General features: G+C 28.3%; 1 protein-coding gene across 1 annotated transcript in view; it reads right to left on the bottom strand.

The window, feature by feature from the left end:
- Nucleotides 1-3,633: 3,633 nt before the first annotated feature.
- Ice2 (Interacts with the C terminus of ELL 2) overlaps nucleotides 3,634-26,320 on the bottom strand; it is a 105,651-nt gene continuing 82,964 nt past the window's right edge. The window contains exon 18 of the mRNA XM_067281115.1: nucleotides 3,634-3,768. Coding sequence (XP_067137216.1) covers nucleotides 3,686-3,768 — 83 coding nt within the window. The 3' untranslated portion in view covers nucleotides 3,634-3,685. The remainder of the gene's footprint in view (nucleotides 3,769-26,320) is intronic.

The following is a 26,320-nucleotide window of genomic DNA, read 5'->3' as shown; positions in this document are numbered from 1 at the left end:
TTTGAGAAGCATAAAATACAAGTAACAGCTCTCCAGGGGAGAGGAAAAAAATAAGATTTTAGTTTATTTCCTATTGTGAACCATTACTTTATTGCCGTAACCAAGATCTTTTTTGTTACGTTCACAACTTAAATCCACTTTAAAACGAACGAAATGACATTTGCTGTTGTAAATAAACATTATTTAGACTTTAAATTATAAATAAAATAAAATCCACTTGAGTAGTTTTCACTTCAAAATACTAAAAATACTTTTTGTAATGATCAAAACTGTTAATAAACTATGTATATATATATACATTTAAAACCCGATTTTTTAAGTATTTAATAAAGTAATTATTCAGTTATGAAATTTGTGAAAACAATAAAAATACAACAATAATAATTTCTAAAGATAAAGTAGAAAATTATAAATAACGTTAACATTTTCGTTATCGCGTCGTCTTAAACAATTTATATTATATATTCTCATTCTTAAAATATTGTTATGATTATTATACTTATAGTTAAGTGTTAATATTTCATTTAATCTACTCGGTAACACCGTGTGCCTATTCCTCAAAACTATACAGGAGCCGTATGACTCAAATATATTGTAGTCTGTTTACCAGGGCGTAAATATTCTCCACCCACTCTCCTACTTTTTTGTATGTTCTATATATAGGACTGTGTCTAACTTTCTTTTATTAATATGTACTTAATTTACATAAAATTTGCCAAATTTTGGATATAAACTGAATCCATAATCATATAAAATTAGTTTTTGTATATAGCTTCAATTTTCTTTCCTCTACATTTATTTATATACTTAAATTTTGTGGTAAACAACAAAAGAAAGCGATACCCAAGTGTGAATTCACCTCGATAACACAAATCTAATTACTCCGTAAAGAAAAAAATTACGCTTTTCTTCAATGTTTACATCTTGTTAATTACATAAAATCAAATTTTAAAGCGATCGAGAAGGTAATAATAGTAAAAGAAAAAGTTCTGTCATTAATTCTCTTTTAGCTTTTGGTCACTATTTCCTGACTCACTTATCAGCTTCATGGTCTACTTGGCGAGATTGAAATGTCGACCTAATTATACCTATCGACTCGCTAGTTTATTATTCGTGTTTATGAAACGAAATGTTTTACACATACTTAAGAAAGATTTATATAATTAATGGACTGTTATGGGCTTTTATTTACATATTATCTAATAGCGCTTCTTTAAACATACTTTCTAAAAATTGGATTTAAACTTTGCATTAATTAGGAATGTTATTTGTATACAAGTAGAGCATGGGAATATTCTGTAACCGTCTGTATCTGAATTAGAGAAAATATGAAAGAGAAAATGGAAATATTCTGTCTGAATTCGGTATCGACGTATGACAATATTCTGTAAGTCTATTTAATCCTGTTTGTATTAAGAATAAATGAAAAAAAATTTAATAATAATAATTTTAAATTTTCAACAATAAATGGATTAATTTCTAGAAAATAAAAATTTATTAGATTGAAAAACAATGATTATTTTAGATTTGACTGTAGTTTTTTAACACAGATTTTTATTAGATAAAAAAAATTTTTTTTATTGCTTAAGTCACGGTTCGTTAATTCCTCATTAAATTATTGATTGCTTAATGCTCAACTTATATAAAATATAATTATTACTATAAGAAAGCAAGATCATCTTACATGTAAATATATTAAAAATAATAAAGTATTATTACAGATAAATTCTTCGTGGTTAAAATTAAAGAAAACGAATTAAAGATTAAAAACAAATGGAGATTAATTGTCCTAGCTTCTTTATCATTTCGTTCGTTTGAGGAAGTTTGGAAGAAAGATAAAATTTAAAGAAATAATAATAATAGTTTCTAATTAAAAATAAACAATTAAAGAGGAAAAATAAGAAAATTTGACAAACATAAAATGAAAGTCGAACATTTTCTCACGAATCAGCCTTAATTTACATTTGTAACGGATGAATAAACGACTGTAATTCGTGATATCCTTTAATCAAATCATTTCTAGATAAAAATAAATATGTGAGAACAGAATAAATTGTACTGTTTTCTAAATTATCTAAATTTCATGTCACTCGATAGCAGAAAAATAAATTTTAAACTATCTGACTCACGTATAAATTATTTACTTCAAAATTTACTCATATTAGTTTATAATTGAAATAATTTTAATTACTAAAGTATAAAATTATTTCTTCATAAATTTGATTATAAAACAGCAATATTAGGCCTAATTTAGCCGTTTTTGAATGAATAAAAGTCATAGAATTCTCTAACAAACACTTACAGTACATAAACAATAAGCTAAATAATACAAGAACGAAGAACATTTGCCCACTTATGAAAGCAAACAAATTTACAAATAAACACATACATACACAAAAATTTATATTTTCTTTGTGTACAAAGGAACAAAGAGAGACATAAATAAAGAAAATAAACACATATATACATAAACAATCAAAGGAAAAACACAAGAATTCACGTAACACGAACATACACGCCCACACACCAGAGAATCAAAAAGACACACAAAGAACAGTATAAAAAACTGAATTTTCGCTTTATTATATATATTACGATTGCATATTACCAAATATTCGTATTTCGAAATCGCGTTACATTCAAATCGACACGAGTTAAAACAAATAATGATACATATTTCAATTGTTGAAAACCGTTATGCGGATTGTTCCAAATTGTTTGGTAGATCGTTCCAAATGATCATAAAGTAATCATTCTTACGATCTGAGTAAATTTACGATATTATAATAGAATGCGGCTCTACCAGATTTCTTTTTCGTGCCACAATTGCCACGAGCAAATATGATAAACGACAGTCAGTAACGGCAAAAGCAGTAGTAACAGTGGTGTACACAGTACTTTTTCTCGTGCAGTTTGAAACGTCAACCTACATCTGTACAGATAAGGAGACGGTTGGAAGAGTATTCCGAGTGATCCAACCCAGAATGTCCTTGTGCCCTCCAGACGATGTCACGGTCGTGTAAGATGGAGTGCGTCGGAAGATAAAGCTACGAAGTAACACTTGCGTCATTCGACCTACATAACTATCGAAGTTTTGCTTTCACTGGCGCGGCCCGCGGCTGTAGGTTAAGATGGAATCATTGGAATTGCCGCCAAAACATTATTTTGGTTGGTCAGATGTTCGCGGGTGAAGGACGTTTCGTGGGTGATTCTGTTGTGGAATTAAATGGGACGGCCATCTTAAACCCCGTTTAATTCCTTAACGTGACCGTCAGCGAGCAATTCGAGATGATTAATGCTAAATGTTAAGCATTAATGAAGCATCTTTACAAATCTCTTTCGACCTCCAAATTACTGTCACTTTTCTAAGCAACCTTAATACATATTTTAACTCGTTATCTAATTTATTCTACGATTATTACCGTTAATTATCTTCTAGATTAGTATAATTTTATGTCATTAAACAGTTAGTCGACGATGCTACGGTTCTGTTGATACAAATTATGTAGATCAATATAATTGTTCGGTATTAAAATAACCTAATCAGTGTCTACACTAGTCGATTAATCAAAGTAACTAGGAACTTTTTTCATTATTAAAGTGAACTGCACGATTTTAAAATAATAAAATTAATAAATTTAAATAATTATTTTATTATAAATTCATGTACAGTACAAACAAATGATTAATTTTTTCGTTTCCTTTTCAAATTTTTCCGTCCTTTCTTTTTATTTTTCTTCTTATTCTGAATGGAAACAGGTTTATATTCTGTAAAAAATAAATCTGTATTGTAGACCACAACTTGTTTTTGTTAAACTAAAAATAAAATAGAATAAAATTATCGATAAATTATTATAATTTTAAAATATTAAATTAAAATTAATTATATCTTAAACAATAGATAATGATAAGTTTATATAGATATATACTTTGTTGATAGTTTCTAGTATGTGGCACTTGTATTTTCACTTATAATAAACTACAGTTTAACTACGATTCAATTAAGAAATTAAATTTAATAATTATAAAAATTAGTCAAGATTTTTAACAAGAAAATACATTTTTCCGGTTGATTCTAGTATTCGGAATCAACTACAAAAACACAGAATACAGTTATTAACAGTTTTTAATTATCACAAATATCAGATTGCAAATATCGGTTCCGGTTACGGATTTATCTTCCGGTATTTACAATTTTGTTTAACTAGAATCTATACTTTTCTATTTATAAAATTATTCAAATAATTTCTTTCAGCTTGAAAAAAAATTCAATTTAAATTTATTCAATTTCAATGTTTTTTTGCTGTCACGTTGGATAATAATAGAATTTGAAAATATTTTTCGGCTTGTAAAAAACAAGAATTTTAAAAACGATACAATATTATACAGTTGGCATACATTTTTAAATTGATGATAAACGATAATTTCGTTATATTAGTGTCACACTCGTGCGCTTGTTACAACAGATATACAGCAAGCCCTCACTTAACGTCGTCGGTAGGTTCTTAGAATCTGCTACGTATAACGAAACCAATTTTACTATAGATTATATTATGGCACAGTTTGCTTATGGGTTTTTAATTGTGGTATATTGAATATTGTATATTAATAACCGCATATTGTATAGATCTAATATTCTGAATGTTTTGTAAAATTTCTGATGTATTTTTATTACTTTGTTTTCCGTACAAAGGTGGAAAACCTTGTGCTAAATAAATAAAATATTATAGACTAAATATTATAAACAAGATATAATTCGGTTTATATGCAACTTCCAGCATTTATTTCTCACCTCAGAGAATGCATTTTATTGTTTATTTGTACAGTACATTTCCTCGTCGGCATTATAACGAAACGACGTTAAATGATGACTCGATGTATATTGTATTTAAAAACGCCTTTAATATAATAAAAACTGATCTGGTTGCGACAAGTTTGAAAAGTTATAAAATAATTACTAACTTTCATTTTTTTAACATACAAAACGCATTCAGTTGCCTTAAAAGCTACGAAACATAACTACATTCGTATCATTTTTATTGTATTGTAGTACACTAAAGCAGTACAAGCCATTATATCGAAGATATTTCGATTAAAGATAATTACTTCCATTAGGAACAACTAAACGCTCTTCGTGTACGGTTTTGATTATTCGAAACGCTTATTCATACGACGATTTCCTTCAACTTTCGTGACTGCTACCTTAACGAGAAAAGCAAAGTGGTAGATTACGTAATTTCGCATGCGAAATAGACTTCATTGTTTATCCAGATTATTCAAAACTTAAACGTATTTTCGAAAGAAATGATGCATTCTATCCGTCTCATAAGAGAAAAAAATTGGAATAAATATTTCTTTAAAGCAGCTATTTATTTATTATTAGCATTAATGTTTTTTTTTTTAAACCAACAGTAATATCTCTAATAACAAATGAATCCTACATAGACTCGTTTATTATTAATTTTAAAAGTTAATAATAAAACTTGAATTATAAGAATATAAGACTACGTTCATTTGCCAAAGATATTTACTTAAAAACGAGAAAATCACTGTCTATCGGCGTTAAACGATAGACAGTGATTATTTCCATTTTAAGTACAACTTGAATTGATGGTAATAGTTTTCACTTTTATTTCGGATAAAATTCAGAAGTTAAAATGTTACTTTTGCTTACTTTTTATAGCCTTTACCTGATAAAAATGGTAAGATTTTAAAACGAACTTATTTTTTCCATTCAAATTACAGCATTTTTATTTATCTTCCGTAAGTTGTAACGATTACTGTTATTTTCATTTATGAGTCGCTCATTTGCCAAATCGATTAAATAAAACTATAAAACAAAGAGTAGAGAAATTGATAATATAGGCCTACATTATTTTTAAAATTCCTTTTAAACTTCAAATTTAAATAAACATTGTAAAATGTATTTTTTATATGGTTAAAATGCAAAATTGGTTATGCGAAAACTTTTTATTAATCTTTAAAACTAAATAACTAAAAACCAAAAAAATTATTTCATTCCTCGATCAAATAATGGAATGTGGTTAACAATGTGATATTTACCAAATTGTCATAATCAGTTTACAAAAAAAATCTCGGTTAATAACTGTAAATGAAAATTTATGATCAGTTTAACCAACGGTAATCATCAATGATTATTGGTGATTAAGATGACGATAACCAGGAAGTCTTTTTGAGCTTTAAATTTGAAATGTATTTTACATGTCAAATGCTTTTAGTGCTTTTCTTTTTGTCACATGTAATGGAATTCATTATTTATCTAGACATGTTACCGTTGTAAATCAATCCTTACAACTGAATTAAATAGCAATAATTCATAATTGAGACGATATTACTCTACATTTGCATTTAACTGGCATTTAATTAGTATTTACATAGGCCTATTTTTATTCTTAATGATAAAAAAAATGATGTAATTTTTCAAAAAGCTTATCTGACAGCTTATGATGTATAATGTAATAATAAATATCAAGATAATTTTCTAAATTTTACCGAATTCTTACATTTTTTAAAATAAAAATTATGAATTCCAATGTACATATATAAACGCAGTTTAAAATTGTATGAATTTAATTCTTAATTTAAAAAATAAAAGCTATAAAAAGTTTATTGTAATTACTACAATTTGTTATATAAATTTTTATTTATATATACTGTATATATATTTAAAATATTTGTAAATGTATAGCATAATGTTCCTTTTCTCGGATATTAAAATTTTCGATGGATAAAACATTACGAAATAAATTTTGGACAAACAAAGAAAAGATAATTGTCGAAAAATAAAAGTCTAACCTTCAAAACAAGAAATTTATAAAAATTTTAATTAACTTCAGACATTTTCCTTATGTAAAATGCTACCAAATCATACATCAATCATTCGGTTTCTGCGTAGGTCGAAAGGTCATACATGCGAAGGCAACTATCATTACAACAATGGAATGTTGGTAAATGTTAGTAATCTCTTGAAACAGGAAAAACCATTCGATTCAGAACACCTGGCAACATCCGTTTCGACTAAAAATTCTGCAATCTTTCTGATTATTGTTTTATAATTTCAGATCGATATTCAAAACCTGGAATCGTTGGAGAATTAACTACGTTGAGCTTTAGTAGGGCCTCCCTGTCCACCCCTTGTTGAATAGAATAAAGTGACATAGCTTTATAATAATACATCAATTAAACCATTTCTTCTCTTCCCCCTTCCTTCCGGGCCCTAGACTTAAGCCTACTAGCCTAATGGTTAATACACCACAGACTGGAATACGTCAGCATATTCCGAACGAGTATATTTTTATATTTTATGAAATAAACAATTTAAAAAATCTTAAGAATTCAACACGTGTTGTTAATTAATTCCTTCAAAAGTGTTTCAGTTTTTAAAACTGTCTATTAAATAAGATATGTGAATGAACGAATATCAAATACAAATAAATCTCTTCGTAAGTTGCAATAGATAAAATACCAAAGCCACGCGAATACCAACGTAATATAAATTACGGCTAATAAGATACTATTACCACAAAGGCCTCTTTCGGGTATAGACAGACAAAAGAAATAAAATGGAACAACGAGAGTGGTAGAAATAAGAACAAGGTTAAGAGGATCACTAAATTACAGCTAAATCATTTTCCTTTGTATAAATATTACGAACTGTCTCGAATTTATTTGCATCTCTTAATTTCAGGATCTAACGAATTCTATACACGAATACAGATCGAATAGTTGCCCTAGTTGGAGCCTTTATTTCGAGATAAGGAAGTTTCTTGATTCTAAGGCAAATGAAATTAAAACATTTCTATAAACAAGGACGATTCTTTGTAATCCGAGCACGATATAACTGAAAATAAACTTTACATTTCCTTAAGATACAGAAATTCTTAACTATCTATCTCCTTCCCAGCAATATTAGTTAATTATAATACCAACAGAAATTCTTAAGATAATTTCATATCTTCTAGTTTTAACATGCATATTCAAACTTATTCCATCCTCCTCCAAACAAAGCCAGTTTTGCACATTCTAATATTCTAATTCTATAGCAACAAAAACCATTTCTAATTATTCATAAGAGCATTTTGAAAGTCTCTCGTTTTCATTATTCAACAGTTATATAAGGGCTAATTAATTTATAAACATTTAACTTGTCCAAATGTCATGCTCTATACAGTATATTTGTATTAGTTGCATTTACTCAAATATTTTTGCTGACACATTTTTTTCTCTTAATTGATAATTCAATAACAGAATAAAACTTAATGCATCAGCAATAAATAAAACTACTGTGGCTATATTTAAAAAAACTGATATATTGTTAATCATCGAGCTTAAAATATGAAATGAAGGCCAAATAAATATATCTGGTTCATCTACGAGTGATATAAGTTAAATTGCCGAAATATACATTGTCTTCTCGTGTACAATTTTACTCTGGAAGCATTTCATTTTAAACACATCATAAGTTACGAAATAATCAAACGGCTAACTTGTTTCACGAACACAGTTAAGAAGGATAAATATGTATATTAGTAACCGAATTAATATTCAGCATGAGTAGGGGCTAGAAAAGAAGTGAATTTACTTTCTACTCGAGTCATATATATTTTTCTAAATTTTTATCTCTATCTCTTTGAACGAATGTCTGGTTAATATATCACGGTTTATACTTTAATTTGCATCAGTCACAACTCAGCATTCAGTTATTCTATGACATTTAATAGTTATATAACAATGTAACACACAAAAATGTATTATAACATATTTTCATTATTAATGTGCAGTTGTTTTCTAAAGTGTTTCTATACGGGAGATTAAATAATTTCATCTATGAAGCCCAATAAATAGTTCATGAGATTAAAAAAACAGTTAAATACGAGGAATAAGATAATCTCCAGTAGAAATAACCTTCTTTGACCTCTTGTCAAGCAGTTCATAGAAATCTTTAATAGATAAACTACAATCTTTTAATAAACTTTTAATTGTGATTTAATTAATGTTTATATTTTTAGTCTATCCTTACTGAATGATAAATAATGATATCAAAACAAGTACAATAGCAGTTTTCCTTAACGAGTTTCGTCCACTTAACGAATATATTTTTTTTATTATTTGAATTTTTCAACAATTAAACGGTGAATATTTTTTTTCAACTAAGAATTTCTTAAAAGCGGTTGCGATAATTATATATTTCAAAAACAGTTGCACGCAACTAACATTTTTATTTTTAACTACTGTCGCCTACTTCAAATAGTGTAAGTCTGTATTGCATGATGACATTACCTTGACAATTTTTTTTAGTACGCATCTAATTTCTAAATAATAGTTTTTAGTTTTCTACTCGCGATGTTTCATTACAGATTTATAAACATAAATATAAAATAATTGTATAATTTAATTTTTATTTTGTAAGTCTTATGTAACGCAAAAAATTCTTAATTATTACCGACTCTTCCATGAATGGAGACGATATTGTATGAATGGGAAACAGGATTTATTTTTAAGCGGAGGCAGATAATATGAAGTTTTCTTTATACGCTTTTTCTTGAATTTCTAAAATAATTTTAGAAAATTGAGAAAACTATATGAGAATTTGTAAAGAAAAGTTATAATTTTCCGTATTTCTCTTCCAAGTGGTTAGCAATGTATAAATGTATAAATAACATGTATGCGCGTGGTAACCACACACATACATGTTATTTAATTCAAAAGTTTTATTCTAATAATCCCCTGGAGTCATTTTTCGTTGCATAAATGATATAAGCTATTTTTAACAATAGCGCTAATTATACTGTATATCTTAATTTATCTCAATTGCAATTTAATTATATATTAATAAAAGTACTAAATTGCTAGAAATATAACATATATACTTATTATCATATAGAAATCAACGAAAATTTATCAAGTTTATTTAATCGGAATTAGCCTGAGAAAGGAAAAGTGAGAAGAAACTTTATAAAATAAAAATAAAAATAAAAATATTCCGTTTATAATTGTAATAATGATCTAACACGCGAAATACATTTGAGGAAATAGAATTCGACTTTTTGCTGAAAGCTGTAATTTTCTAGCAGCTTATAGACACCACATTATAGTTTACTTCCTTATAACAATAGATTCTAGATAACCCGAAGTGGAAGGGACTTCTTACGTGTATTACTAAAAGTACGAAAAGCGCAGTAACTCTACATTGATAAAGAAGCAGAGATGCCGCAAAAAAAAAAAACAAAAACAAAAAACTACCAAGTTGGGAGCCACTATTAGAAAAAAGCTGAAAAATCCTAGGATAAGGTAAAAGAAAAAGATGGGCGATTTGCTAAAGGGATGTGCTTCCAGGAAGAACTTTCTCTTAGAAACTGATCCCTATTTAGGTATTAGTCACGTGAATAAAAAACCGGAAAAAGCCACGCGGCCACCCCCCCGTTCGTTGATCAGGGTGAATGCGCAACCAACTACCAATGTTTAGAGCAGGGATCGCAAACTGGCGGCCCGTTAAAGCTTCAAATCCGGCCCGCGGCCTTGATTATTTCTTTTCTAAAAATCAATATTTCTAACATCTTGCGGGGATTAAAACAGAAAATTCAAACGTCTAACTGTTTACGTAAGTCACAACAAAAAGGCCTTTGTTAGAGCCTTTTTTTAAATTACAGTATGTTTTGATTTACCGAATAACGTTGATAACGGCTCGCGTCTGATATACATCTAATTGACTGGCCCTTTGCTGCGTTTGAATTTGAGACTCTTGGTTTAGAGATTTCATCACTCTGCCGCTGTACATGTAAGGGAAGCAAGATAAAGTAAAACTTCTCTAACTCAAACGTCTTTAAGTCAAATATTTCTTTAACTCTAAGAAAATGAAGCACTTGGTAAGTCTCAATGAAATGGGACAACGAAACGAACACGTAAGTTGTCTCTCAGGAAGACTTTTTATGGGAAATGGATTCCTATTCAGGTGTTACATGTTAAAGAACATCCGGAAAACTCCGTGTGATCAGCCCATTGGTTAGAAACGCGAACCCGCGACCAACTACCAGTGTTCGATGGTTTTATCCACTCGGGCACTGGTGGGCACAAATTATTTAGTAGTTATTGTATTGTGGTGTAAAACTCATTTTCAATGAAAAGTTGCAAGAAATGCAATAATTTTAAAGTATTTCTTAGTAATTTTACTGCCGTGTATTTATTTGTGTGGCTTGAAATTAAAAAAAATATTATAATTAAAAATATTAAATAAAAAATAAGATAAAGAATAAAAACATATTAGAATTGTGTTATACTTAGTATTATGAACCGTATATAACTAGATTGACGCAATTTTACTATGGTTACAACCTACTCTATCAAGATAATTTTTATCGTAAAATCATTAAAAAGTCGATTCATATTCAAATAATCGATCTCTTACAGAATCAGTTTTTTTGACATTTTCACGAACGATAATAAAATTATTTTGTAGAACATACATTAATGTCTGATTCAATATTGTTTGCCGTGTACCGAGATATCGAATAAACTAATTTAAAAAAAAAAAATATATATATATATATCACAGGTCATGAGAGATAATTACTTGAAAATAAAATAATGTTTAAATATTATATAATTTAAATAAATATGCCAAAATTATGATTATAAATGCAAAATATATTGCATTGTTATTGTGTTATTCAACATGAAATAAAATATGTAATAATGAGGTTTAAATAGAAAAATAAACTCATATATTCTTGACAAAATGTTGAAAATATCAATATATATTTTAAAATTTAATTAAAAAAAAAAACAAACTTCATAAACTGCGATTTCATAAAAATAGATGTGTAAACAGCTTTATCATCCCATTAAAAAATTTCAAATAAATTTTACAAACCTGTTTAAAACATTGAAATAAATTTCGTAATTCTATGAAAACATCAAAATAAATTTCCTATGAAAATTTGTGTCGTATGATAATTCTGCAATTCTGTCTAAATGCATTAATATATTTAAATATTTCAAAAAAAATCTCTCTAACTCCAAATTAATCAAAAAAGATGAAGAATTTATATTAATATTTAATCTTATATGCAAATGGCGATGTGATTTAGCATTGATTCATTTAAATTCTCATTAATAACAAGAAAATAATTCCTTTCGTGAGTTTTTAAATCCGGTATAACAGAAATGTAAGTTAAATGCTTACAATTATGTAATCATGACACTGTTGAATTTATCATTGTAGAAGATACAACATATATATTTAAAGCAATGAGTAATCCGCATAAAATATTAAAATATGAAAAATCAAATATCAATAAATTCTTAATATTAGAAACATTTCAGCAGCATTTGTTTTGCTTATTGTCACTAATTTAACAAATGTATATCAATTAACAAAATTTTGCAACATGCTAACTTTATACGACAGCATTTCAAAAGTTTGTGGTTTATTTATTTTTTGCAGTTTCTCGAATTAAGAATTGTTCCGTATTGTCTACAGTACAACATAAAAACTTGATCTGACCAACAAACTAATAAGTATTTTTAATAATCATGATTATTTATATAATATACAGTATTCGATTGTATTTTTTTGTCTTGATTTCATGCCAATCATTTATCAATTCCTATATCAGGTTCACGTGCACATATTAAAATAATTTCCTCAAACAAATACTTAACTACTAGTTTAAAACGTGTGAAAGACAGATCAGGAAATCATTCCCATTACTTCAAGGTCGTTCAACAAATGGACAAAAGAAACAATCAAGGATAGCGTTTACAGCTAAATATTATAAAGCTTTTAATGATTTTTTCCCTAATATATCCTTCAAACTGTTTCTAATTATCCCAAGTTAAGTTAGTACAATTATTCAGGAAAAACTGTTGAAAATTAGTACTGTCGATCATCAAACTCATTATTTAATCACGATGCTGTAATTAGAACGTTATTCTTACTGATGTTACTACTCCTTGTCAGTATTGACAATACCTGCTCTTCCAAAAATTTATGATAATTACTTGTCAATCATTACTGTATAATTACGCTAATAACTATAATTTATAAGAAAAAGGAAATTAATAAATAACAGATTTTTTGCAAATTTATTTATAATTTAAATTTCAAATTACGACTTAATATCAATATACTATAATTGATTAAACAATGACATAAATTTATATTGAAATTTACATACGTAATTTAACCTATTTATTTTTTAGTCATTTATTTAGGTTAAAAAATTAATAAACTAATAAAATAAAAACCTTTTCAATTTTAATTGTTATATAATTTATGCCTTAAGCAGCATTTTTACATAAGGGGAATCGCATAAAACTAAAATTTAAACAAAAAGTAAAAGACTAAACTAACATTTTACACCAGAAAAGAGCATAATTAATGTAAAGAGACTTTTTAAAATATGAAAATTCATTTAAAATTATACAAAGGATAAACTTATAATTTATTATTTCTGTAATGTGGTATTTATTTATTATTTTACTAATGTTTAATTTTATGTACATTACTACTGTGAACAGCCTATTAAAAAAAAAAAAAAAATGGTTTGGGTTGATGACATAAGACAACGTAAGACATGGGCGATCAGCCAAGAGGGAGCCACCCGGAGAATTTTCTATGGGAAACTGGTCCCTATTTATATATTAGACACGCGAAGAAAATCTGGAAGACTGCGTGGCTAGCCTGTGGTCAGGCGCTAAAACTCGACCAGTTTTCAGCGGTTTTATTCACTACGCCACTGGTGAGCTATATTGAAAATGTAATTGTTTATATATCAATTACTCTCAGACAGATTTGTACATTTTTTTAAACTGCAAAATTATATAATTCTCTCTTACATACTTTACAATATTACTACTAATGGATTAATATTTTTATTTAACATCAAACATTTTATACAAATATATCTTATTATATACTGTAAATGTACACTATGTGCAGTAACATATAATAAATTCACTATATGCCATTATAAAGAATGTATTATATAAGCCAATCAAAATGTGTAAAGCTAATAGTTTTTTGATTACTTTCAAATTCTATTTGGATCCTAAAATATTCAGCGACGAATATCATCCTATGCAAATTTATTTAGGTAAAAATTACTAAGTATTGTATTTTCCCCTAGCTTAATTTGTTAGCAATTATTAAGACGTACACTGAAAGTACAAAGCATAGAAAAGTTTATTCAGAATATATAATTCTAATTTATATTCAAAACGTTATTGGGAAAATTTATGTCATTTTTTGCCTTGTTAATTCTAAAATTTGTATTAAAATTATTCTTATAAAGATTAAGTAATGTATGAATCTATAGATTACAAAATAAACCGAATTTTCATCCAAATAAATCATTTATAAAGCAATGAGATAAAAAAATATTATTATTATAATGTCGAAAATTTGACATATTTAAATATCAACAATTTTATTACTTGAATTTTACAGTAGTAAATGAATAAAACCAATGTGTTAAATGAATAATCTACTATTAAAAATAATAATACACATTTATTACATGCAACAGAATCTGATTAGTACTGATATCTATATTTTATTACAATACTTTATTACAATAATTCAAAAACTAGATCTGGTTCTGAAGAGAAAATTCTAGGGCATTTTTTTGCATAAACTTAAAAAGAAAAATAAAAAGCATGTGAAGTTAAGTGACATCATTCTATGAAAAATAATGCGAATATGAAAAATATTCATTAGGTTCATTTCTTTATCATATACTGTATTTACTTATTTTTTTTAACTTGTTAGAATTAATTAATTAATCATAAATTAGTTAAGCTTATATACAGTATTTTTAGATTGCATTATATGAATTACGTTCCGATGTTCTTTCGGGCGACTTTCCTCGGTTACGAATAACAACAGGTTATTTTACGATTTAAAAAATTATTAAAACAAAAAATATACATTTATTTGCAACATGATCTGACTACAAGTCACTAATTTCTGGACATGGAAGTCTCCAGAAATTAGTTCTTCAAATTCTTCTTGGTTATCGAATTTACTTGCGTTTTTTTCTCAGAGCGTTCAAAAACAAAAACAAAAAGAAAAGATTCTATAGAATCCAAACAATATAAAACAATAATTTTCATTTTTTATTTTAAAATCTAAACATTTTTAATCAGCATTTAGATGAAGCAATAAATAAATCTATATAGACTGTTAGGAAAACAAATGCCAGCCGTAACTTAATTACTTTATGTAAATATTAATAAATTTATATTATATTAACGTAGATCTTTATGCAGTAGAATAGAAATTAATAACAGTATCATTAAAGTTAATTTTTATGTTTATGCTTAATTATATAAGTAAAGTTATAAGTAAAAAAGCAAAATAAATGTGTTTAAAACATAATTGAATCTACACATTGTGTTCAAAAGCATAACGTCTAATTAAACATCAACATATTATGTTTATTATAATTAAATATAAATATTCAAAAAATTCTTAAATTTTGTATCAGAGCTATTTTTGTTCAATTAAGAAATGAATGATTGGAAATTTAAAAACAAATAAGAAAACTTTCAGAAAAATACAGTTTTTGTTTTTCTCGCTTCTAAAGATTAAAATTTTAAAAATGTATTAGATGTCAAGGATCAATTAATATGAAGTTCATACAAATATATGTCAAAGATTAATTTAGTGACCTTTTTACGAGAAGAAAATTGCACTGGAAATTATATCGATTTCTATAAATATCGAAATACAAATAGCATGCACGTTTATGACAATAAAATTTATTAAAAACGTTAAACTTCAGAAAAAAAATTTAAATACGTTTCCATTGTTTCTACCGCTACTTCCTTTTTCGTAACATTTTTCCATATTTTTTACAAATTTCATTTTTGATTCGTTTTAATATTAGTTATATATTACAGCTAATTTTATACACGTGAAAAGATGATAAATTTATTGCATTTATGTTTCAAGTATGCAGAAAGAATCTTTTTATATTGTAGCAGTAATCTTCAAACTTAAAGATCTACGTACTATCATAATCGAGTATTATTTTTAAAAACTAAGCAATGAAGTTTAAATAATAACTAGGCTAACAATAAAAGTATTAAAATAGACTTCAATTCTCTTTAGATTTTCTAAGTAATAAAGCTTGTATAATTAGATAAGCTGGTTTATAAATTGTTAGTTTTCAATATTTTTAGTGAAAGTAATGAAAATAAAAATATCTTAATTTGAATGCCACTGCATGATAGGTTACTATGCGCTAGTACGTCAATATTATAAGAAAAACTCACAACGAAAGTAGAAGAATTAAATTAAAAACAAGTATATTTTTTTATGTAAACGGTTTTAATGACACTAGTTTTACTGCCCTTTTAAAATTTATTCTAATAATAATTTACTTTATTTCTTGAAAAACCGTTTTTAGACTTTAAATATTTAGATAATCGATTTTTTTTAAACAAAATATCCACATTTTGACAAATAATTCCCGAATACATTCTTACCATAGCTCTTTGCTATTTACTGATTTACCTTCTTTTCAAAATTCTAAAAAATGTGTCTTGTGTATCTTATCATCGCAAATCTACAGTATATGAAGGTCAATTTATCACTCAAATTGTATCATGATGCGTTCATTACAACTTGCTAATTACTGGACATAGTTTATATTAATATAGCCTATAGTTTAAATCCTTCTTAGAAAAAGAAAACTTTGAAATATATTATTCAGTTAATATATACATAACACCGCTTTTATACTTTTATTTATATGTATTGAACCTAGGAAAAAAAATAAAGTGAAATTCTCTGAAGACTAAAAGATACAACACCTGAGTATAAACAGAAAAATCTAAGAATAGTTTATTTACTAAGGAACTGATCATAAATGAAATGTATTCAAAAACGAGCAATTAATGCAAATGAATGTCCATCCAGAAAATAAATAATCATCAGTATCAGAACTTTAATCTGAACTTTGGAAACTGGATAATAATTTTCGATTTCTATTTTCCGAAATTACGCAATTTACGTTTTGGCTGTCGAAAATTTACTTGTAAAAGATACCAAAGCATAATTTTTTCCTTATTAACGAAAAATATAATTAAATCTTTCATACCATTATTATATACATATAGCAAATAATTTTATAATAATTTAATATACTGTATTTTAAAATTATGTTACAAACATTGATTATCATCAACAATAAAATAATCTTTATCAGATTCTTTTAGGAATATCTGTTGTAAATTTTATTTTTGTTAGTTATTCTTATTTATTGTAGTAATTAATAAAAGTATATAAAATCATATTAAAATACTCAATCAGAATCGAAATATCAGAATCATCTGTTGATGCTGACGATCCACAGCCATCTACGTCCCGATATAAATAAACAAATTGAGTGTAAATATTGGTAAATTTAACATAAATTAGTTTTTTCTACTATCGCAAAATAATTTTAATAACTGTATTTGTTATTTAACCTTACAAAACCATTTTATTTTATGATGTCTTAGAGCAAACCACATTCACAGAGTCCGCGATGTACTGTAAAGATGTACTGTACAGTACATGTATTCGTAAATTTAGATTACTTTTTTCCTGTACTGTATTAAAAACTAAAATTTATTTGTCTGTAAGCTTAAAATAGATTCTTATTAACCATATATTATTAAAAATGCATTTATAAATAAAATACAGAACTGGGAATGATAATTTGTGGTTTAGCCTAGTGACAAGTGAATTTGGAGACAAGTAAATTCGACTTAAGTCGCCTCTCCTGAAATCAATTACCGACGTAGGTGAGGTATACCTGTATTTATTTATTTTTAATAATTACCATGGAAGATTATTTGTGAGTAACTTGTTACTTTATCTTTTTTCCTAATAAGCATCATTATTGTGGACAGTAATTACAAATTTACGTCGCCCCAAATTGACACGTGGCTAAATACCTTTAAAACCGGGAAATTCTGATCATTATTTGATAAATACGGTATTTTAAATAAAGTATTATTGTAATGGTCCTCCTTTAGATCGAAATTTATCTTATAATATAGATATTTATATAACAGAATTTAAGTATTTCTCACAGGATAAAATACAGTATATAGGCTATATATTTGTTAAAGGTGTTTTGTCAGTGAAGCTTACTGTGCGCGTTAAAATTCATTGCATTTCTTTCTGCTCAATTTAAAAAACTCTTCCTAAATACAGTATTCAATGTTATCAAAGTGATATAAATATTGATATATCACACGAATATCATAGTAGTCCAGGCGCAGCCACCCTACGTCACAAATAGCCAAATGGATTGAACCACTTGAACACTGATCTTGGGTTCGCGCCTCACCAGCGCAATTTAGAAAATCTCCCGATGGCACGTGTGATTTTCTAAATTTTCTTCGTGTGTCTAATCCCTAAATAGAAGCCAGTCTCCAACAGAAAGTTTCATGGGAGGCACCTTCCCTTAGCAGATAGGGCAACGCAATAATGTGGGCGATCCCACATGTTGCGTTACCCTTCATATGCTTGATCAAATCAAACTGTTCCACTCTATTCAACGTTAGATTCCAATAGAAAAGTTATATAAATCGATCATTTTCAACTTATTACTATTTGACAGATGAATGATAAATAGCGACGATCATCAGGGATCATCAACCTTATCCCCAGTCGTCTTGGGTTTTCAGGTACAGTATACAGTACACGCATGAAAAGCACTCATAGATTTAAAATACAGAGAATAAATTCTAATTTTAAAATATCAGAATTTATACTTAAACTCTTTTGTCTTTATTTCTATTTTAGATGATAATATCCTAATGGGCTGGAAGACGAGTGCGTTATTTAAATTAGCTTTAAATGGTCGATTCCAGTATATCCTCATTAAGTTCTATCATACATATATCACTTTCTTAAAGATAATCAAAATTTAACTAATTGTGATAATTGGAAAAACTTAAAATAGGCATTGCAGAAACTGGAACTAGAAATTCGCCTTCAAAGTTAATCTTCAGAGTAATAGTGTTTTAAAATCATATAAAAGAGACGACCTGTTGAATCAACTTAACAAGAGTAGATTTTCTTTGTTAAAATAAATATAATACTAAGAGTAAGCTCTTCCTTCAGTTCAATATGCAAATACGAGTAATTATTTTCTAACTTAAAATTCAGGCTGGCCAGATGATTGAAACGATTATATTACCTGTTGCTCTGAATGATCCAAGTTCTGAGCCAGATTCTCGGAACTTTTCATAATCTGGCTCACATAGATCGGATACTTTTGTTCTTTTTTTCTTTCACGGCGCGAAAGAAGAAAGCACGAATTCATATTAAAGAACAGATCAAAACTTAAAAATACACACAAATGATTGGATATTCATCTTAAAGTCCAAATTTTCATTCTCTAACTAAAGAGTCAATTACAAGTGTAATATTGATTCTAACTAATCTTTATATTATTATTTAAATAACATGAACTATAAACATAAAATCTCTAATATAAAGTAATGCATTTTTCATTAATGTCGATGACCTGTTGTTAATTCTAATAGTCCATCATCGACATCAACAGTTTTAGAACAATCTAAAATCTAACTAATAAAATCTGTAATGTAATTCTAAGAGAACTTTTAATTTCTCTTTTCTTTACTAGAGTTTTAACAATAGTAAGACGTATCATCGATTATTGTTCATTTACCTCATCTTTAAATTCTCATATAAAATCTACAAAATATGAAATATACTGTTAATATTAGAAATGCAGAAAATATTTAATAAACTGGAATCACAGAAAATATCATTTTATTTTTAAAGACTAAGTTATTTTCTTATCTAATTAACCTAATTCAATATAAAATATTACTCTTTATAAATGACCTAAAGAAAAATAATAAGTCATGTTAATGGAAATTCAAGAATCAGAAATATTTCATAACAGATAATTAATTATGTACAAATAAAATTTCATTAGAATATAGGAAATCCAATTAGTTACAACTACACTTTTAAAATTAAATCAGCTTGTTATTTACTATATTAAAAGTATTACCATAAATTTATCAAAAATCTTTAAATTATATATTACTTTATCAAGAATGACAATTATATTTTAATTAAGAAAAAATTTCCAGATTTCAAAAAAGAAAATTAATTAATTTGTTTAAAATACAAACTCTAAAAATAAAAATACACAGGATAATTTTAAAAGAACTTTGAAAGCATATCGGATTTTAATCACAAGACTTACAGAATCAGTTAAAACATTTTATAGCAAAATACACTCATTGCCATAAAAATTAGTAGTTGTCGGAATCGAACGAAATTGTACTGTTCATGTGTGAGTGTAATGGCGATATAAGTAAGTGATTACAAAATGAAAACAAAAAGATCATTTATTGCAGGAAAAACTACAAGTGAAAGGAGATTCTAGCATCCCGTTGGGCCACCTCTAGCGTGAATACACAATGTGATACGGACAGGCATGGAAGTCGTAAGGTGTCCTGCGTCATCTCACTCTACAGTTGTTGCAAGCGGTCCTCTAGTTTGGCCAAACTCCTAGGCTGTCTAGATTAGCGTCCCAGATAATCACAGACACGTTCGATCGGTGACAAATCAAGGGACCGTGTAGACCAGGAAAGTGTGGTAATATGGCGGAAGCAGTCCTATGATACTCTTGCTGTGTGTGTTTGAGCATTGTACTGTTGGAAAATGGCTCTTGGGAGCTCTGTCATGAAAGGCAACATATGTGGCTGCAGAATGTCACTAATATACCGCTGGGCTGTCCCTTGGATCACTACTAGAGGTGTCATGTGTGATAGTACCCCAGACTATCACACCAGCTGTGAGGCGGTGTGCCGCTCCAAAGTGTAAGCAGGATTGAGGCGTTCACCACGGGGCCACCAAACACGAACACGGCCGTCGTCAATTCCCACAGTGAATCTAGATTTGTCGCTGTAGACCCGGTTCCATTCCTTTGTGGTCCAATCTCCGCAGGAGCGACACCACTCCAAACGGAGGCGATGGTGGGTGGTGATCAATGGTAGCACATGTAATGGCCATTGCAATACCAAATGTTCCTTATCCAGGCACCTCAAAATGATACGGACTGACACAGGAACATGCCATATGCCATTGGACACAGGTGGCGCCATCTGTAAAGATGGGCCCCCACCTGTGTCCAATGGCGGACAACGATACAGTCGGCTGTGTTCGTGCTTGTCGGAGGACCAGCAGTGCTCTCAGGCAAGTGGTCTGCCAAGGACATACTGAGCCTGGGCACCATGTGTACCAGTTCTCTGTCGTCCACTGGTCCCAACACCTCCTCATATTGTTGTCAGAACGGCCCAGATGGCGGGCCATTCGGCGAAATGACCATCTGGCTTCTCTCAACTCGATGATCCTTTCTCTCTCAAATTCGGTTTGTTGTTCATATGGTCTACAATTGTGACGTAAAGGCATCTTTAGTAATACAGCATACCTCTAAAACAGGTAAACTACAAACAGGATGCTTTTGCACGCTTTTTTATACGCAAAAGGGGAAGCACTTTAACGCCCTCTGCTGGCATTACGCAATGAGCCACCAAGCTATGATTCTACACATTTCCATACCTGCTTGATACTTATCTGCATGCCAAGCTTCGTAGCGATACGACAACTCCTTGGAGCGCTAATTTTTATGGCAATGAGTGAACATCAAACTGTCTCACGTAATGGATAAAATGTTGCAGATGACTGAAGATGAGACATGGAAGTTAGGGTTTCGAAAATCTCAGGTAACTGTGGAACAAGCTCGTGACAGTCACAAAAAGATAATGCGTTTGGGATCTCAACAAAGATAAAACGTATGGCTCCCGTTTTACAATGAAAGAAGGATCAACGGTATTGTGTATCTGGATATGCTAGAATATATTCTCCTTCCACAGTGAACGATGATGACAGACGCATGCCCTTTCAACACTGCACACTCACTCCACTACCGTACAATAAACATTTCCCAGGTCGGTGGATCGGTCGAGTTTCTTCTAGCAGGGTCGATAGCATGACCATCTCGTTTCCGGATATGCCACTTTTTTTCTTCTAGGGTTTCATTAAGATCTATGTTTCTTGCGTGAAAATCTTGCCGAGTTCAAAATTTGAATCATCATCGTAGTTACAGAAGTAACAACAGAATACTTCTTCGAGTTTAGTAATACAGTAATATCTTGGTTTTCGTCGACTTCGGTTATCGTCGGTTTCGATTTTCGTCATTTTTTTCCACGAAAAATTTGTCTAGGTTTTTGTCGGCGTGCCCACGTGACCTCGCTACTAATTTTTCGAAAACATAGGACAACCCACGCATTTTCCTGCTCAGTGTGGCGTTGTTTCTCGTTGTGTGAGCATTACCCCGCGCGTCTAGCCAAACAATTCCATTGCTTTCCTTTCCTTTTAGCATCATGGGACCAAAGAAAATTTCCAGAGCCAGCAGCCCTTCGAAGAAGGCCAGGAACACGATCGAGTTGAAGGAAATCATTGAAAAATACGAAAGTGGCATTAAGATTGCTGAAATCGGCCGCATGTACTGTATGGGAAGTCGCCATCCACAATAAGTTCCATTGTGGTGAAAAGGAAGCAATAAAGGAGGCTAATGTAGCGAAAGGCGTGAATGTGCTAATGAAACAGAGATCGAAAATAATTGTCGAACCAGTTGTTATTAATTTGGATCAATCAAAAACAGTTAGATGGCGATTCTGTTTCGGAGGCCATCATATTAGTCTTTTATATTCATTTTATATTAATTTCTTATTATTTTTAGTATTAAACACTATAGTTATTCTCTATAAAATGTGTTTTTGATATGTATTTTTGAGAACGAATTAATTGGATTTACATTGATTCATATGGAAATAATTGCCTCGGTTTTAGCCAGTTTCGGATTTCTCCGATTGTTTTCAGACGGATTATCGACGAAAACCAAGATATCACTGTAAATTGAATTCATTTGAGATGTCTGCCATTTCATCAATTGCGCTCAAATCGAACTAAAATGACTGCTAGAGATAAAACTCGGCGCATTCTGCTATAAATTAACACTTAAACCGATTTTATAAGTCCTATGATTAAAATTCTATATGCTTTCAAAGTTTTAAAGTTATTTTTGAATCACACTGTATTGTGTAAAAGTTTTCAAAATATTTTTTCTGGTAAATAAAATAATTAAAATTTATATTATAATAGCCAAACATCGACACTCACTATCAAATTAATATTTTAAATTACATGCAATTGAAATAGTCAATTGATAATTGTCTATCTTAAATGAAAATGGATAAGGTTAATAATTATAAACTGAATAGTGATAAACAAACAGACATTCTATCATTGTATACATAAATTTGTGTCCGGAATTTTTTCATAAATATTGGTTTAAATATTTGCAGGAGGTTCTTTTTAGATTAAACAATGATCTTTCAGACTGATATTTTTTTATTACAACTTTCAAGTTAAAAAATGTTCTGCTTTTTTTTAATAAAATAGAAAATTATAAATACAAAAATAAAACTTTAAATTCAAAATGCGCTTGAAAAATATAAAGAGTTAAAAAAAATATAACAAATAACGTTTTTAACATATAATGAAAGACAGGTAACACCAATATACAGTAGATGCCATTGTAATTTTGTTTAATTAGAAAATTCTACTTTATCAGAGCTGACTGACAATACATTTCAAATGTTTTTAAATCTATATATCCGTTAAGGGGAGAACAGTCAAAAATAAAATTTCTCATAGGTTAAAAGTTTCAAAGTTTGAAATTTTTTATTTTCAAGCAATTTTCTGAAGATAGGACTATAGTTAAAAAAATATTTGGAATTTTTTATATCAGGTAGCTATCAAATTGACTAAAACTTATGTATGTACATAAATATAAATGTCAAACGTATTGCATATATCATATTTACTAAAATTATACTATAAATATATTAAACTCCATTAGCAAATCTTAAGAAATCATATGTTTCTTTTAAACTAATAAAATAATTTATTACATTTATGAAAATTCATTTAAAGATTAGTGAAATTATAGGATTCTTGTCTAACAATTTCAATTTGCTTATAAACAAAGGATATAGCTAATGCTATAGTATTGTCACATTGTATCATCACTTGCTTCATGTCTTTTCCAAATAATGATTATTAAGTGCTTGTTTATTTGTTTGTTAAAGCTTGTTTTGCTTGTTTATTAAGAGAGTAATTCATCTAGCAACAATACTCTAATAATATTGCTACCAGAATGGAAAATTACTGGGTGCAATATTTTGTTTTATAAATCTAAATTAACGATTTTATTTGATATATTCTTTTATGTTTGCATTTTAACAAACATAAAACATAAATGAATAATTGTATATAACAATATTATACTAGATTGACAGTTGGTCCAGTATATACCTTAAAAAAAAAAAAAAACAAATGCTCTTTTCTCTTGAGTAGTTCACTTTATTATTTATAAATAATTTCCGAAAAGAAGGTTAATTACTTATAGCAATTTTTATAATCTGCATAATTACATTTGCAATTAGTGTGAAATATTTATTTGATGACAATATTTGAATGTTAATATTCAATTCTTAGAAAATTCTATGAAACTGAATGTTTACACTGAGATATTTGATTTGCAGATAAGCAAAAGTCTTAAAACAAGTTTTCATATAAATAAAATACAAAAAAGTCAAGATATGAATAATTTTTAAACCAGAATTTCTGGAAATAATTTTTTTCCCCCTAGAATTTTTCAAATGATTTTAGATATATTTTCAAATGATTTATATATAATTTATATTAAATACATATTTTAATATAAATTTTCAATTTTACTGATTGTTAATATATTAATTACACTAGTTTTCCAGGCAGTTTGATATTGATTAATTAAGGTATTACCTTTTCAGTGTTATTAATGTTTAATAAGTTCACTATGTAATAAAAGAATAACATTGAAAATTATAAATCTGAGTATAAATTATAGGCTGTGATAGAAAAAATGAAAAATTTGTTTAGCTTAGTGATAATTTTTTTAAAGGTTATTAAATGCTGTAGCAATCTAAAATAAAAGAACATTCTTTTGTTCCTTAATAAACCTTTCATTAAATCTGGAATCTTTCTAAATCTTTTTTTAGTATAAACTTAATTTATATATAATAGATTATTTGTTGGAAGCTATTTTACTATTAGCAATTTAATCACTCAATTATTTCATACCAGAAAATCACTGTATATTCATTCTTGTTAAATTTTCTTATTATTTCTTTTTAAAATACAAGATCAAACAAATCAATGAACAATTAACAGTATATTTTCTGCATATGAATAAAATAATGTTTATTTAAACACTGTTATGCTAATAACAAAACAAACTAACTACTCTGATTACAGATAATTAAATTTCAATTAAGAAAACAATTATTAAATGAATTTTAGTATCATCAATAAAAATCAATTTACATAACTAATTTTTATAATTTTAATGTATTAATTACTTTATTGCCTTGTTGAGCTGCAATTTGAAAAAATTGTAGACCTATAAATTCCCACAGTTGCTGTCTGTCCTCTTTCCTTAATCTCATACCAGACAGGGAAACCTTAGGGACAGGAGGCCTGATTAACCATATACGAACTTCTGATGCAAAATGGAAGTCACCTGGCGCTCAGGCGACATGTAAACGCCAGAAAGGCGGATTTGCAGAAGCTTACGATGAACCCGCAGGTCAGTCTCCGCACAGCCCCTACCCTTCCCTAGGTATATGAGATGTTCAGCACGCACCATATTCTGTTAGTATTTTATTTTCAATATCCCCACGAGGCATATATTTTTATTATTATTGTTCACTGTTTGTTATATATCTTTACATTATTCTCCTGTATTGTATTATTTAATACTCATCGACGTAGAGATGGCGCATGCCATCCTATTTAAATTCTTAAAACGTTCTTCTTAAAACGTTCCAAACGAGCGGTCGTTACTGCTAAACGTCCTTTTGTTCGATTTTTTCGATGTTCTAACCTGAAGAAGGTCGTTAAACACGATCGAAAACGTTAGTTAGATTCTTTTAAACAAGGCTGCTTATATAAGGTGGTACGAGTTGGGTATTGAATGGAAGTCATGTTATTTCAATTCAAAAATTTTCCCCTGAAAGGTGTTAGATACATAACTGGCATGACTCTATTATTAAGGGAAAAGTATGATGTACAGGGGCAAGCCACTACTAATTTGAGGTGGAGAGCATATATTTTAAATAAAAGAAATTTAAAAATATGATTAAAAATTTG

This window comes from Centruroides vittatus, unplaced genomic scaffold (assembly GCF_030686945.1).
Source record: "Centruroides vittatus isolate TY-2023 unplaced genomic scaffold, ASM3068694v2 contig_905, whole genome shotgun sequence".
In the NCBI taxonomy this organism is placed as follows: Eukaryota; Metazoa; Arthropoda; class Arachnida; order Scorpiones; family Buthidae; genus Centruroides; species Centruroides vittatus.
The sequence above is the reverse complement of the archived record's forward strand: the minus strand, read 5'-3'. Positions and strand labels throughout refer to the sequence as shown.